This window comes from Marmota monax, unplaced genomic scaffold, assembly GCF_021218885.2.
Source record: "Marmota monax isolate L192 unplaced genomic scaffold, Marmota_monax_Labrador192_F-V1.1 WCK01_AAM20220418_F8-fsc00145, whole genome shotgun sequence".
NCBI classification, from domain to species: Eukaryota; Metazoa; Chordata; class Mammalia; order Rodentia; family Sciuridae; genus Marmota; species Marmota monax.
Window position 1 is genome coordinate 3,471,288 of NW_026695201.1, and position 14,366 is coordinate 3,485,653.

The 14,366-nt window shown below is 48.9% G+C and overlaps 1 protein-coding gene and 1 long non-coding RNA gene across 3 annotated transcripts in view; one reads left to right on the forward strand and one right to left on the reverse strand.

Annotated features, from left to right (window-relative positions):
- LOC124082620 (uncharacterized) overlaps window positions 1–14,366 on the reverse strand; it is a 30,683-nt gene that overhangs the window by 11,281 nt on the left and 5,036 nt on the right. The window contains exon 1 of one of the 2 annotated variants that reach the window (XR_006848443.2): window positions 282–451. The exons of the other annotated variant lie outside the window; for it this stretch is intronic. This is a non-coding gene — a long non-coding RNA (uncharacterized LOC124082620). Of the gene's footprint in view, window positions 1–281; window positions 452–14,366 lie in introns of those variants that run through there. 2 annotated transcript variants of the gene reach the window in all.
- On the forward strand, window positions 420–12,426 carry Casq1 (calsequestrin 1). The gene is made up of 11 exons (XM_046429087.2): window positions 420–1,076; window positions 3,112–3,196; window positions 3,951–4,051; window positions 4,993–5,104; window positions 5,433–5,506; window positions 5,893–6,023; window positions 7,836–7,881; window positions 8,388–8,442; window positions 8,664–8,764; window positions 9,781–9,855; window positions 11,795–12,426. The coding sequence occupies exons 1-11, from the start codon at window positions 816–818 to the stop codon at window positions 11,942–11,944; spliced, it is 1,191 nt and encodes a 396-aa protein (XP_046285043.1). The 5' UTR covers window positions 420–815; the 3' UTR covers window positions 11,945–12,426.

Genomic DNA, 14,366 nt, shown 5'->3' on the forward strand with positions numbered 1-14,366 from the left:
TTAAAGGGAACGGCAGGGGGTCTCTTGCCTGCATCCCAGACTGTGTTTTATTGCCCCCTCCCCCGCTCTCTTTCACAGGATCAAAGAAACAGACTTCACCCCTAGAAGATTCCCAGATTTTAGGGTGTGGAAGCAGTCCTACACTTGTCTCTTTGGTCCTCTATTATCAGTTTAGCCTCTGCCCCAGAACACACCTGCATTTCCTTCTGTTACCCTCACCCTACCCTGGGTGATCCCTAGTTACCCCCTGCCTCCCCTCCTCCAGTCTCAGCTTCACTTACCTCCGACTCATCTGGTCTTATTTTTAGATCACTGTCTCTCCCTTCTCCTTTCTTAATATGGTGATGAGCTCTTAGGGCCTGCATGGGGACAGGGGCTGAGGAGCCCTGGACATGGGGGAGGGGGGGAAGGAGAGACTGGGAGCTTGGGGGAGAGGTGTAGGATGTGGGAGGATTCCGGCCCGCATGGAGTTGTCCTAGCCTGGGAAGGTTATCTGTCTCTCCTGCCAACCACGGAGACATATTTAGACAGGACCAGGTGGGGACCGAGGGGTGCCAATTTCAGGGGGCAGCTCCGGTTCCCTCCCCGCCCCCTGCTCTTATTCCTCCTCCTGACCCTTTTTCTCTTGGCTCTTTGGGCAGTTTCTCCAGGACCCAGCAGTGTCCACTGCTCTGGGCCACTCCCTACCCCACCCCCACGTAGAGCCCCTAACTCAGGATTTGGTACCTAGGGGGCCTTCCCTGTCCCCAGCTAACCTCCTCTGGATCAGGAGAAGCAGCCCAGATCCCTCTACCTCCAGGAGTACTACAGACAGGATGGGGGCCAGGATGGAGCCAGGTCTGAGACAGGCACTGCTGTTACTGTTGGTGCTGGGGACTCCCAAGTCAGGGGTCCAAGGGGAGGAAGGGCTGGACTTTCCTGAGTACGATGGTGTGGACCGTGTGATCAATGTCAACGCAAAGAACTACAAGAATGTGTTCAAGAAGTACGAGGTGCTGGCACTCCTTTACCACGAACCCCCTGAGGATGACAAGGCCTCACAAAGACAATTTGAGATGGAGGAGCTGATCCTAGAGGTGAGTGGGAGACTGCAGGCCTGCGGCGCATGCCCAGCCCCTCTCTGCAAGTCCTATGACACAACCCCAGGGAGATCTTTTGAGGGGTGGGATCTGGGGGGGTGGGGGCAGTGTAGGAGGACCTTTTGTCTTGACCAACAGGATACAACTGGCCTGTGGCCTTAGCCAAATGATAAATAGACTCAGCAACCCAAAAGTACTACCACAGTTAGATAACTGCAGAAGAGACGCTGCGGGGTGATTGCCCCCCAAGTTGTAGGAGGCTGGTGAATCTAGGTTTGGCTCAGAAGGAGGGTGAAAAGGGGAAAGGGAGGTATTTGGGGGCAAGGGAAGAACTAGGACGTAGTACTGTGTATTGCACCCCCAGCACACCAATATACTCTCCTAACCAGAACATGCTCCCTCTTCGTACATTTAGGGGCTGCATTCCAATGGGATCCAAAATGAGCATAAGTTTAAATGCTATTGGGGCTGGGGTTGTGGCTCAGCGGTAGAGCGCTCGCCTCACATGTGTAAGACCCTGGGTTCAATCCTCAGCCCCACATAGAAATAAATGAGTGAAGTAAAGGCATTGTGTCCAACTAAAAATAAAAAAATATATTTTTTAAAAAAAATTAAATGCTACTGATATCATATTCACCTGTCACTTAAAGATAAATGTTTCAGTATCTCCTAAAGACCACCATGCCTCCCATTGGTCTCCCAGCCCCCTCTTTCTTCCTCCCTGACCCCTAGTTCCCTATCTGGCTCTATTAGATCAAGCTGGATATCTTCAATGGAAAATTCTATAGTTGAAGGAGGCTTCAGAATATCTTCTCTTTGTAGAATGAGATTCCTCACCCCCAATCTGACTTCAGATCCAAAGCAGAGATGACTACTCTAAAATGAAAATGGAAAATAACAAGAAGAAGAAACCCTAGAATTGGAGATGTGGTGGCACATACCCCTCTAGGAGCTGGAATGTATTTGAGTTTCCTTGTCCAAGTTTCCTCAGCCCCTTCTCTGTGCAGTGCAGATGGGCCCCGGGTTGACCAGAGCATAAAGCATTTCAGGGTGAGACATTGAGACCACAGGCTCTCATTTCTGTTTGCCTCTGCTGAATGCCAGAGCACCCCCCCACCCTCTGATTAATGAGGCAAGTATTTTTATCCTAAGCGCTCAGTATCCCTGGCCATCCACCTGCCATCTGCCTCCTTTCCCTGTCCCCCTAAAAATCACAGTGGTGCCTGAATGTTGGGTGGGGTAAAGCTGCATTCTGTGCCCACAGAAGAGTGAATCAGGATTGAGTGTTGAGCTGGTAGGCTTATGGGGGCAGGGACTGTCCACAGTCTAAGGACTGGCCAAAGTTCAGTGTGAAAGAAACTGTCTAGTCTCTGCCAGTCTCTCGTCAATTGGTGACCTCTACTCTCAACTCCCTGGCCTTCCCCGCTCCTCAGCAACATGACCAGACCCTCTACACCCACCAGCAAAAATTCTTGTGTTGGTAGTTACTTGGAAGGATCTCAGGATTCTAACATTATCCCCATGCTGAGTTTCACCTTTGACTGGAACAGAGTACAGGAGAAAAGGGTCCCTCAGTCACTCGAAAGCCAGATTCCCCAGCATTCCTCAGGAACTGTATATTGTCAAGCTTAGTGCTTTCAAGTTCAACATAGCAAGCATACTACAATTGAGCAATAAATACTCATAAACTTAAAGTTGAACTAAATGCAGAAATGGTGAAGTTGTAGGGAATTTGGGGATATTCTGGATCTTAGCATAAGGCCAAGGTCAACTCTTAGAGTTCCTGTACCCATGGGGCGGGGAGAAGAGGTAATAAGAATTCCAGGAGCCAGGTGTAGTGGCTCAGGCCTGTAATCCCAGCAGCTCAGGAGGCTGAGGCAGGAGGATCGCAAGTTCAAAGCCGGCCTCAGCAACTTAGCGAGACTCTAAGCTGGAGATGTGGTTCAGTGGATAACCCTTGGGTTGAATCCCCAGGACTGCAGGGGGGGAAAAAATTCCAAGGACTAATTTTAACTCTAACCCCTCCCTCTAGTTAGCAGCCCAAGTCCTAGAAGACAAGGGTGTTGGCTTCGGGCTGGTGGACTCTGAGAAGGACGCAGCCGTGGCCAAGAAACTAGGTAAAGGAAGGGAGGGAGGAGCAAGAAGGGGAATCAGCCTGTGGGATGGGGAGGCCTAGGCTGGAGGACTTGGGGACAGCCCTGGGCTCTGAGGGGCTGGAGAACTCTTTACTTGTGTTGGTGGGTCCCAGCCTGTACTCATATCCCAGCATGAGGTGGGGTGGCTTTCTATTTCCCTAGACACAGGGCCAGGTTCTAGAGAGAAAGGGCAAGCCAGGAATCCAGGCAAGGCTGGGGAAACCATGCAATCTCCTCTCCCAACCCCTCCCGCTCCAGAACCTTAGCTGGGTGTTATAGTGCCCAGCCACCAGGGGGCAGCACACGTTCGAGACCAGACTCCCGGATGTGGGTGGGGGAGGGTTGGTTAGTAATAATGAAGTCATCTGGTCAGTAATAGCAATGTTAAAGGGCAGGACACAGAATTAGCCACCGGAGTTCTCAGAGGAGATAGCAGGACTGCACCACAATGCTGCTAGAATCTGTATCTCCCTGTTGCCTCCCCTTACACCCTAGCTGATCCCCTCATCTTCTCCCTGGAGATCCCCTGGGGCCAGGCTAGCCTCCTGGCTCAAGCCAGGATTGTGGACACCAGGGATGTAGGGATAAGGGACAGTGGAAGTGGGTGGGACAGAGAAAGGGAGAGGTGGAAAATGTGGTGTCCAATGGGATGGTGGAGTGGGCTGTGACCCGGGTTCTGGACTCAGGAATCCGTGGGAAGACCGGGGTCATGGCTCACCTTCCATTCACTCCCTAGGACTCGTTGAAGAGGACAGCGTTTATGTGTTCAAGGGAGACGAAGTCATTGAGTATGATGGCGAGTTTTCAGCTGACACCCTGGTGGAGTTTCTGCTTGATGTGAGGACTCCCCTGGACTGGATCACCTTGCTTAAAGACTCCACTGCCCCATGATCCTTGCTAACCCCAACTTTACCCCCCCACCCTACACATACCACATAACACACATGACATATGTATACCACATACACCAGACACAACACACCACACAACATACAGCACATGCCACACAACACAAACACATGCACACCACATGACACATATCACACACATATCATGCAACACACATCATGCATACCACATACACCAAACACAGATCACACGTTATCCACCAGATATAAAACATGTGTATCACATCACATATGTACACCACACATCGCACATCACATATGTCTACCATACACACCAGACACAACACAACACACAACATACAGCACACATAACAGAACACAACACACACAATGCAACACATACAATACATATGGCACACTATGCACATACCACACAACACATTTCATGCATACATACATACACACACCAAACACACATCACACATGTCACATTCCAGACATAATACACATCACACATGTATACCACACACCCCATAGGACACACAACACACATCACATATACACACCATACACACCAGACACACAACACACAGACCATACAACACAGCACAAGACACACAAGGTCATACACCAAACACGCAACACAACATGCACAACATACCACACATGCATCTAACATGACACACACCACACACAGGTATACCACAAACACACCACACAACATATACCCATCATATATGTATATCACACACAAAACACACAAATCACATCACACAGTGCACAACACACAACATACAGCATGTAACACAGTTCATACACTGCACACCCACGTACACTCTGTCAACTTCTCGTCCCTCCTTCACGTCCCCACCTTCTCCCTCCATCCCTCTCTGGCCACTGAGGACAGAAACACTGTCCCCGCTCTTCCAGGTCCTGGAGGACCCTGTGGAGTTGATCGAGGGTGAACGGGAGCTGCAGGCATTTGAAAATATCGAGGACGAGATCAAACTCATTGGCTACTTCAAGAACAAAGACTCAGAGCGTGGGTAACCCCCACACTCCTGCTCCCCTCCCTGGCCCCCATCTCACCTGTCAATCGGCCTCCCACTTCCTCTGCCTTCCTGGCATCTTGGCCTCCTAATTCCCTGCCCTGATCTTCCTCCTGCATGGTGGGCTCCAACCCCTGCTCTCACCTCTCTGGCAGGGTTTCAGACAGGCCCCTGCAGCACCCTGACTAAGCCCTCTGTGCTCTACCCCCTCTCCGAGGACTAGAGGGGGTGGGTCTCTGAGTGAACCCTCCTACCAGAGAAGAACTGGGGAGAGGCCCTGGCGGCCTCTGATTCCAGACTGACTCTACCTTCCCTCCTCAGATTACAAAGCCTATGAGGACGCGGCCGAAGAGTTTCATCCCTACATCCCCTTCTTTGCCACCTTCGACAGCAAGGTTCTCCTCCTCGCGGCCACATTGGGTCTCCCTACACCCTTACGCTGCCCCCCAGCCTCCTCTCCCAGTCCTGAGGGGACCTGGTCCCATCCTACATGCTGGCACACCCCACCCCAAATCCAGCTCCTCTTTTCCCTAGAGATTTTAGAGCTGAAGGGAAGAGGGCTTTAGATTATCTAACCCACCCTTCTCCTGTCAAACTGAAGACCAGAGAAGTTAAGACTCTTGTCCAGAAAAAAAAAAAAAGACTCTTGTCCAGTGTCACAGTGGCAGTGACGAAGTCCCAGGTTCTCTAACTCTCTAATGTTGTCCCCCCATAATACTGCTTCTCACTGTGACCCTGCATCACCTGCTCTATCTATTCCCCTTGCATCTACTCCCGAAAGGTGGCAAAAAAGTTGACCCTGAAGCTGAATGAGATCGATTTCTATGAGGCCTTCATGGAAGAGCCTGTGACTATCCCAGACAAACCCAATAGTGAAGAGGAGATTGTCAACTTTGTGGAGGAGCACAGGAGGTGAGGACCGGTGCTCCCTCTAAGCAGGGTAGGGTCCTCTGAGGCTAGAGCCCCAGTCTATGAGACGGGCTGGGGAACCCCAGTTAACTGGCAAGCTGGTCTCCCCTGGATGAACACACTTCTGAGCATTGGTTGCTCACTGATAGATACACTGGTAATTTTGCACTGTGTGTGTGTGTGGTGCATTGGGGATTGAACCCAGAGGCCCTCCTTACTGAGCTATATTCCCTGACCCCTTTTATAGAGACAGGGTCTCACTGTGTTGCCCAGCCTGGCCTCAAATTTGTGATCCTTCTGCCTCAGCCTCCCAAATTGCTGGGATTGTAGGAGTGCACCACCACACCCAGCTCCTTCAATATTTTGCAACCCAATAGTTGCATCCTACACAGACAAGGGCCTCTGTAAATGTGTACAGTTCATTGTGATGTAATTCATTGATTGTGATTTAAATAATCTCTGTCAATAAGTGAATGCTGAGTGCCTGTGTGTGGTCAGGCTTGAAAATGCAAGGTATCTTCTGTAGCTATTGTTATATTTAAGTCCTTTTTCAACCTCAGTGACAGGGAGTATGTGTCAAAACTGGGATTTTACCCTGATCTGTACCATGTCTTTTTGTGTGTGTGTGGGGGGGGTGTGCGTGGCAGGGTGGGGGGGATGTTACTGAGGATGGAACCCCCAGGGGCACTTTACCATTGAGCTACTACCCAGTCGTTTTTATTTTTTATTTTGAGACAGGGTCTTGCTAAGTTGCTTAGGCCCTCACTAACTTTATGCTGGTCTCAAACTTGGAATTTTCCTGCCTCAGCCTCCTAGGGTGCTGTGATTACAGGCACATGCCTCCCAGGCTAGCTGTCCCAAGTCTTTGCTCATTTAATTCTCCAGGGAGATGAAGGAAGTGGGAGGTGGGGGAAGGGTTTAGCCCTCCAGGGGATATTTGGCAATATCTGCAGGCAGATTTGGTGCTGGGTGTGTTACTGGTATTTCCTGGTTAGAAGCCAGGGATACTGTTTAACATCTTATAGTGCACAAGGCAGCCACCAACAACAGAAAATGACCCAGGACCTGCCTGGTACAATGGCACACACCTCTAATCCCCGTAACTCAGGAGGCTGAGGCAGAAGGATCACAAGTAGCAGGCCAGCTTGGGCAACTTAGCAAGACCCTGTCTCAAAATAAAAACTAAAAAGGGCTGAGGATGTGGCTCAGTGGTCGTGCGCCCTTGGGTTCAATCTCCGGGAATGAAAGAGAGAGAGAAGGAGAGAGAGAGAAAAAAAGAAAACAAAAATCACCAGGCCCTAAAACCTAAGTCAGAAGGACTGAGGTTGGGAAATGCTGCCCTATACTCACACGTAATTCTCTTCCGTCACAGTACTCCACAACTGAAAATACCCACTCATCAGTATAAATACTACTTACTCTTTCCCACTGGAGACGGCCCCCTTCATCAGAGCAGGAACATGTCTGTCTGGGTCGACTCTACCAAGCACCTAGCTCAGGGCTTAGAACATAACACACCCTCAATTTGACTGAATGAGTAAATGAGCGAATAAATGAATGAATGAATTCCCTGATATTCAGTTCTTACCTTTCTCCAAAGGTCTCTCTTCAGTCCCCTTGACACCCCTTCCCCCACCGCTTTAACCCCGCAGTGATCTGGGCCTATTGCCCAGGGCTTAGGCTGTGCCAGATGGCTTTGTTCTGGACTTCATGCTGTCTGTGCCCTGGGCCTGACCCACAGGCAGCCTCTGCTATTGGAGACCCTCCGGGTCCTTCTCACCCACTGAGTAGCACCTCTCTGTCTGTCTCTTCTAGATCAACCCTTCGGAAACTGAAGCCTGAGAGTATGTATGAGACCTGGGTGAGTGTCCCTGGCTAGGACCAGGTTCTGGGAGTGGGGAGCAGGGGAGGCTGAAGATGCAAGTCCTAGGACAGTGCTCCAGCAAGGGGTGGTAGTGGTTCTGTTTTGAAGACCATGGTAGGAATCAGGAGACATACATTAAGTGGATAAAGATGACAAGGGCAGAGACCCAAGGGGTTACAAGAGGAGGATGTGTGGGGGTTCTGGAACCAAAACGGACAGTGTCACTTGGAAAAGAGTCACTATTACAAGAATGTGTGGGTCCAGTGCCTGTAATCCCAGTGACTTGGGAGGCTAAGGCAGGAGGATTGCAAGTTCGAGGCCAGCCTGAGTGACTTTGAGAGCCTGTCTCAAAATAAATAGAAAGGGCTGGGGATGTGGCTCAGCTAGCGTTGGGTCCATGCGATCCAGGCTCAAGGAACATCTGGAGTCTGTCTGGGCTCTCCAACCTTACAGAGTACAGTAAGATCTCCACTCTGTCCCGCCCCCCCTCCCATCCCCAACAGGAGGATGACCTGGATGGAATCCACATTGTGGCCTTTGCAGAGGAAGCTGATCCTGGTGAGGGAGAAACACTGGGATTGACCTGGGGGCAGGCAGAGGGTGGCAAGTTGCTTGTAGGAGCGCAGGCCTCCTGTGGGAGGCATTCCAGAGAACTTGCAAGCAGCCTGGGGCTAGACATGTGGAGTTGTGGTAGGTGGGGAAACAGATCTGGATTCCCGTTTCCTGTATCTCTTTTCTCTCTGTCCCATCTCACTCATTTCATTTCTGTTCCTTTCAAGATGGCTACGAGTTCTTAGAGACTCTCAAGTCTGTGGCCCAAGATAATACTGACAACCCTGATCTTAGCATCATCTGGATTGACCCTGATGACTTCCCTCTGGTAAAGGGCCCTGCTCAGCCACTGCTACCCTAACATGGGACCTTGCATCGTGGCACATTCTGAGTGGGGGCTTTGTTTCAGAAATCCCATTACCATCTCCCAGTTGGGGGGCTTGGGAGGTTGCCCCTGTTGTATTGTATGTTCAAGGGTGATGTGGGCAAGGGAAGAGGAGGACCCAAAGTAATGTCAGGGGACATAACACAATTCCCAGAGCAGAGGCTACACAGGTAGCACTCATGAGGAGACTGACTCCCAGAAAAGCAGAGTTCTCACAAGCAGCTGGGCACCATAACCCTGGACATGAGTGTACACGCTCAATCAGAGAATCATAGCAGAGATTCCACGACTCTCCGGGTGGTTTTATCCTCAGTAGAATCTCCAGCAACTAGCACTCACAGTTGGATAAATAACTGAATGAAGAAACAGAAATGTAGCAACATCCGTGATTGCCAAGTATTACTACTTTAAACTGGGCATGGCGGCGCATGCCTGTAATCCCAGCAACTCTGGAGGCCAAGGCAGGAGGATCCCAACTTCTAGGCCAGTCTCAGCAAGACTTTGTCTCAAAATATAAAAGGGACTGGGGATGTGGCTCAGTGGTAGAAGGCCCCTGGATTCAATCCCCAGTATTGAAAAAACAAAATAAAACAAACAGCAGCTACAACAAAACTACCTTAGTGTAGATATGCAGGAACTGAGAGCTAGAGAGAAGTGATTTGCCTGAGGTCAGAGGGTCAATCAGAGCAGATCCAGGATCAGAACAGGGGTTTCCAATCAACTTTTCATCGCAAAGAAGGGGCTGGAGTGCCCAGCCGACCCTCCTGATACTTTCCCTTTGGAATTTCCACTTTCTCTGCTTAGCTCTGCCCACTGCTTTCAGGCCCTATTGCTGGACCTTGTCCCCCATCCATTGACAGTTAATTCGATCCCCTCTCCTTATCCCTGGGCTGACCCTCACACTCACCCTCCTGGAGTCCTGGATCCCACTAAGCTGCCCTATTTGGATCTCTCCACAGCTGGTGCCGTACTGGGAGAAGACATTTGACATCGACTTGTCAGCCCCACAAATAGGAGTCGTCAATGTCACTGATGTGAGTTTCCTTTCCTCATCCCTGGTTGACCCCCAGCTCTTCTCCTCTCCTCTCCTCTGCTAGCTAGAAATTGAGCCCTTCCCAGAAGAAGCAGATCTGCCCAGTCGGATGGCTAGATGGAGGGGGAGATTCAGGATCAGAACATGCCCCTGTCCTCACCATTGGAATCAGTTGCTCATCCCTCAAAGCCCAGTTCACATGCTTTCTTCTCCATGAGGTCTTTCATTTGGAATCATTCCCTCCATGGCACTGTTGGAGCTTACCTAGATTGAGAACACGATTTTTTTTTTTTAATACTGGGGATTGAAACCCAGGGGTGCTTTACCACTGAGCTTTATCCTTAGCCTCCCCGCCACCCGCCTTTTTAAAAATTTTTTGGTACTGGGAATTGAACCCAGGGGTGCTTTACAAATATTAAGCTATATCTTCAGCCCTTCTTATTTTGAGACAGGGTCTCACTAAGTTGCTGAGGCTGTCCTCAAACTTGTGATCTTGCCTCAGCTTCCCGAGTCACTAGGATTACAAGTGTGTACCACAGGGCCCAGTGAAAAACAAGACTTTTAAATGGCTATTTATGTATCCTGCCTGTCTCTTTCAGTAGACTTTAAGTTCTGTGGGCAGAAATATTCTCATATGCATGTACTAGATACTTCAAAATTTATTGAGTTGAACTGAGTAAACCATAATCTTTGCTTTCACAGAATTAATCTAACCGGGTAGGCAAGCATTCTGTTAGTAATGAGGTTGGATGTAATGAACTTCATAATAAAGATAGAACTAAAATGTTAGGAAGGCAAAGAGAAAGTAAAGGGATTTCTGCTTGAGAATCAGAGAGCAGTTTAGTGAGAGTAGCATTAAAATGGAGGTTGTAGGACTGGGGGTGTAGCTCAGTTGGTACAGTGCTTGCCTCACATGCACAAGACCCTGGGTTCCATCCCCAGCACCACAAAACAAAACAAAACAAGTGGAGATTGTAAAATGGGTGCTGTGGCACATGCCTGTAATCCCAGCGGCCAGGAGGCTGAGGCAGGAGGAGCACGAGTTCAAAGCCAGCCTCAGCAAAAGCGAGGTGCTAAGCAACTCAGTGAGACCCTGTCTCTAAAAAAAAATACAAAATAGGGCTAGGGATGTATCAGTGGTCGAATGCCCCTGAGTTTAATCCCCAGTACCAAAAAAAAAAAAGTGTGTGGGGGGGATTGCATGATGTAAAGGATTTCAATAAGTGATGGTGAAGGGAAGTCATCTATAAAATGAGGAAAAAGTAAGCTCAAAAGGTCAAAGGTAGAACAATGAATACCAGGTTTGGGAACAGGCAAGACTTTATTATGATTTTAGCATTTAGTGATTACTGAAGACGGTATTGAAAAAGCAGGAAAAACTCTGAATATCTCAGCACAGTGGCAGGTGCCTGTAATCCCAGTGACTTAAGGCTGAGGCAGGAGGATCACAAGTTCAAGCCCAGCCTGGGCAATTTAGTAAGACCCTTTCTCAAAAAAAAAGAAAGAAAGAAAATAAAAGAAAAATGGTTGGAGACTAGCTCAGTAGTCAAGTGCCCCTGAGTTCAATTCCTATTACTGGAGGAAAAAAAAAAAAAAAACTTGAATGCTGAAGAGTTGCTAGTTGATTTCATTGGCCATGAAAAGCTGCAGTGGTTTTGTGGCAAGGACAGGATAGAGAGGTCTGGTTTTGGAAGCTCAGTATAACAAGAACATGGGAGGTGGACTGCAGGCAGTTCTTCTGCCAATCCAGCTTGTTTTTCCACTCCCCCTCTTGGCTCTTCTAACCTACACGTTCACCTGGACAGTTCCCCTGGCCACTGAAAGATGAAAGGAAGGGACCGAGGCTGTAAGAAGGATGTTCAGTGCCTGGTGAGTGGGAGGACAAGTTCAAAGACCTGGGCCCAGCTTAGCTTCCATCCCCCACCTGTGCCATGTCCTAGGCGGATAGCATATGGATGGAGATGGACGATGAGGAGGACCTGCCTTCCGCTGAGGAGCTGGAAGACTGGCTAGAGGACGTGCTGGAGGGTGAGATCAACACAGAGGATGACGATGACGACGACGACGATGATGACGATGATGATGACTAGTTGCTATGGCAACCATCTCCCAGCCCCACCTTGCTCTTCATGTACCCTCCTGTCTTCCCTGTCCTTCCCCGAGTTCCTCCAGGGACCCTAACTAGGTCATCCTACCATAGGGTTAGCTGGGCTTTAAATATTGGGTGCTAAGCTCTATCCCCCTCAACCAATGAGGAAAGCAGCTATTGAACACCAGCCCACCTCTCTCATCTGACTTGTTTCTTATCCTACAACGCATCCGAATTTTATTGTTTCTTCCAATACTCTCCATTTTCTTGCTTGGGGTTCTCCCCTTGCCTTATCTCTCCCATTCCTCCCATCTATGCACAATCTTCCCCAACCCTCTCCCTCATCCTGTATCCTTCTGACTGTCCTGTCCCTGGCCAGGAGGAAGGGAGGGTACTCTGTTTGGGGCTGTATCTCAGCGGTTTCCTGTTAATGTATTCAGGTCAAATACAAGGACTTAATAAAAGAGATCTGGGGCAGCACAAGCAAGTGTTGAAGTCTCACCCCTGCGGCAGGATGAGAGATTGAGGTGTGGATGCCTTGTGAGGAATGATGGGAGGGGTTGGGGCTCCCTCCAGGCAGTTATCCCAGAGAAGCTTGGATTATTTATCAGCTTCAAGTCAACAAGCCTTTTCTGAACACATGGTGTTTGTCCAGGGCTGTTGTTGGGCTCTGGGAGAACAGAGAGTGCCAGGCCTGTCCCTACTCTAGAGCTGATTAGCCTCCCCAAGAAGTAAGACAAGCACACTAAACAATTGGAAAAAAAAGCACAAAGCAATATGTAATTAAGCAATTATGTGCTGCTTGATAGCGCCCTCCCTGCAGCTCTTATTTGAACATCAAGGCTGAACCCTGATTATTCTTCCTCAATAAGGCCTTCCTAAGCTTGCCCCTCCTGCAGTCCCCTAATCTGCACTTTTCCTGTGGCACTTTTTTTTTTTTTTTGGCTATACTAGGGATTGTATCCAAGCTTAATCCCCAGCCCTTTCTATTTTTTTGAGACAGGATCTTTCTAAATTGCTGAGGCTGACCTTGAAATTGCAATCCTCCTGCTTCAGCCTCCCAAACTGCTGAGATTACAGGCCTGTGTCAATGAGCCTGGCTCACAAAGCACTTCCTATATATCTCCATTCTAGTAATCAACACGTGGTATTATAGTTCTTCACTACAGTTCTGTATTCCCCACTAAACTATGAACGCTATGAGGACAAACCCAGGCTTTTTCTTTATTTCCACAAGGCCTGTACATAAAAAGTTTTCCGTAACATTTGTTAAAAGAAGAAAAATTAGCCAGGTGTGGTGGTGCATGTTGTAATCCCAGCGGCTGGGGAGGCTGAGGCAGGAGGATCACAAGTTCAAAGCCAGCCTAAGCAAAAGAGAGGGGCTAAGCAATTCAGTGAGACCCTGTTCCCAAATAAAATACAAAATAGGGCTGGGATGTGGCTCAGTGGCCCCAGAGTTCAGTACCTGGTACTACCCCTCCCCCGCCAAAAAAAGAAGAAACATTAAGAAAAAGACTCAGGACTTGATGACTTCCTAAAGGAAGCAAGCCTTTTCTAAGCATTAAATTGAAGAATGGGACTTGGTTGGAAGCAAGGGAGTTGGAAAGTGGACATTTAAGTCAGTGGAAACATCACAAACATTGGCAGGCCACTATAATTCCTACAACTTGGGAGGCTGAAGCTGGAGGATCACAAGCTTGAGGCTAGCCTCAGCAATTTAGCAAGTTCCTGTCTCAACAATAAAAAGGACTGGGGGATATAGCTTAGTAGTTAAGTGCCCCTGGGTTCAGCTCCCAGCACAAAAACAAAACAAACAAACAAAAAACACTGGCAGGAAGTATTTGTAATATGGGGGCATGGAGATCACAGAGATAAGAGGAGAAATTCAAGGCCTTGAAGCTGGTAAGATTAAGGGCTGATTGCAGAGATGTTTTAACTTAATCCGGTGAGATGGGGAGAAAGGGCAAAAATTCACCTGGTAGAAATGGAGAGGGGGATGGACATGGGGAGGCAGGGATGACGAGGATTCTAGAGGCAAGGAGCCCAACTCATAGTTAGAGGCTGTTATTATCAGAAGGAAGTTGAGAGAACCCAGAACCCATGGTGGTCATGGGAATGGAGAAGAGACATTGACTTTTGTACAATGGGGATACCCTAGACCTGGACCTTTCAAGAGTTCTTTGCAGGAAGGACCCACAGACTCTCCAGGATAGGTCCAAGCTGGATGGGCACAAAGCAATTGGGGGCAGGGAGGACCAAACTGCTGAACTATCCATATATAACAAATTATAGTTTACATGGAACAAGTGTAAAGTTATTGCTGGTATACCGAGGACTGCTAAGTAAAACCTGGGACCTGGGGTTAATTTTCCAGTTTTCACTCTCCACAGACAAATCTAGAAAGTGTTCCTAGAGAAGCAGCA

Excerpts from the sequence above, each read along its gene's own strand:
- Casq1 (XM_046429087.2), top strand. The coding sequence starts at position 816 with ATGGGGGCCAGGATGGAGCCAGGTCTGAGACAGGCACTGCTGTTACTG. Across the intron at positions 4,052-4,992 it reads TGGTGGAGTTTCTGCTTGAT|GTCCTGGAGGACCCTGTGGA; the intron begins GTGAGGACTCCC and ends CCGCTCTTCCAG. Across the intron at positions 5,507-5,892 it reads TTGCCACCTTCGACAGCAAG|GTGGCAAAAAAGTTGACCCT; the intron begins GTTCTCCTCCTC and ends TACTCCCGAAAG.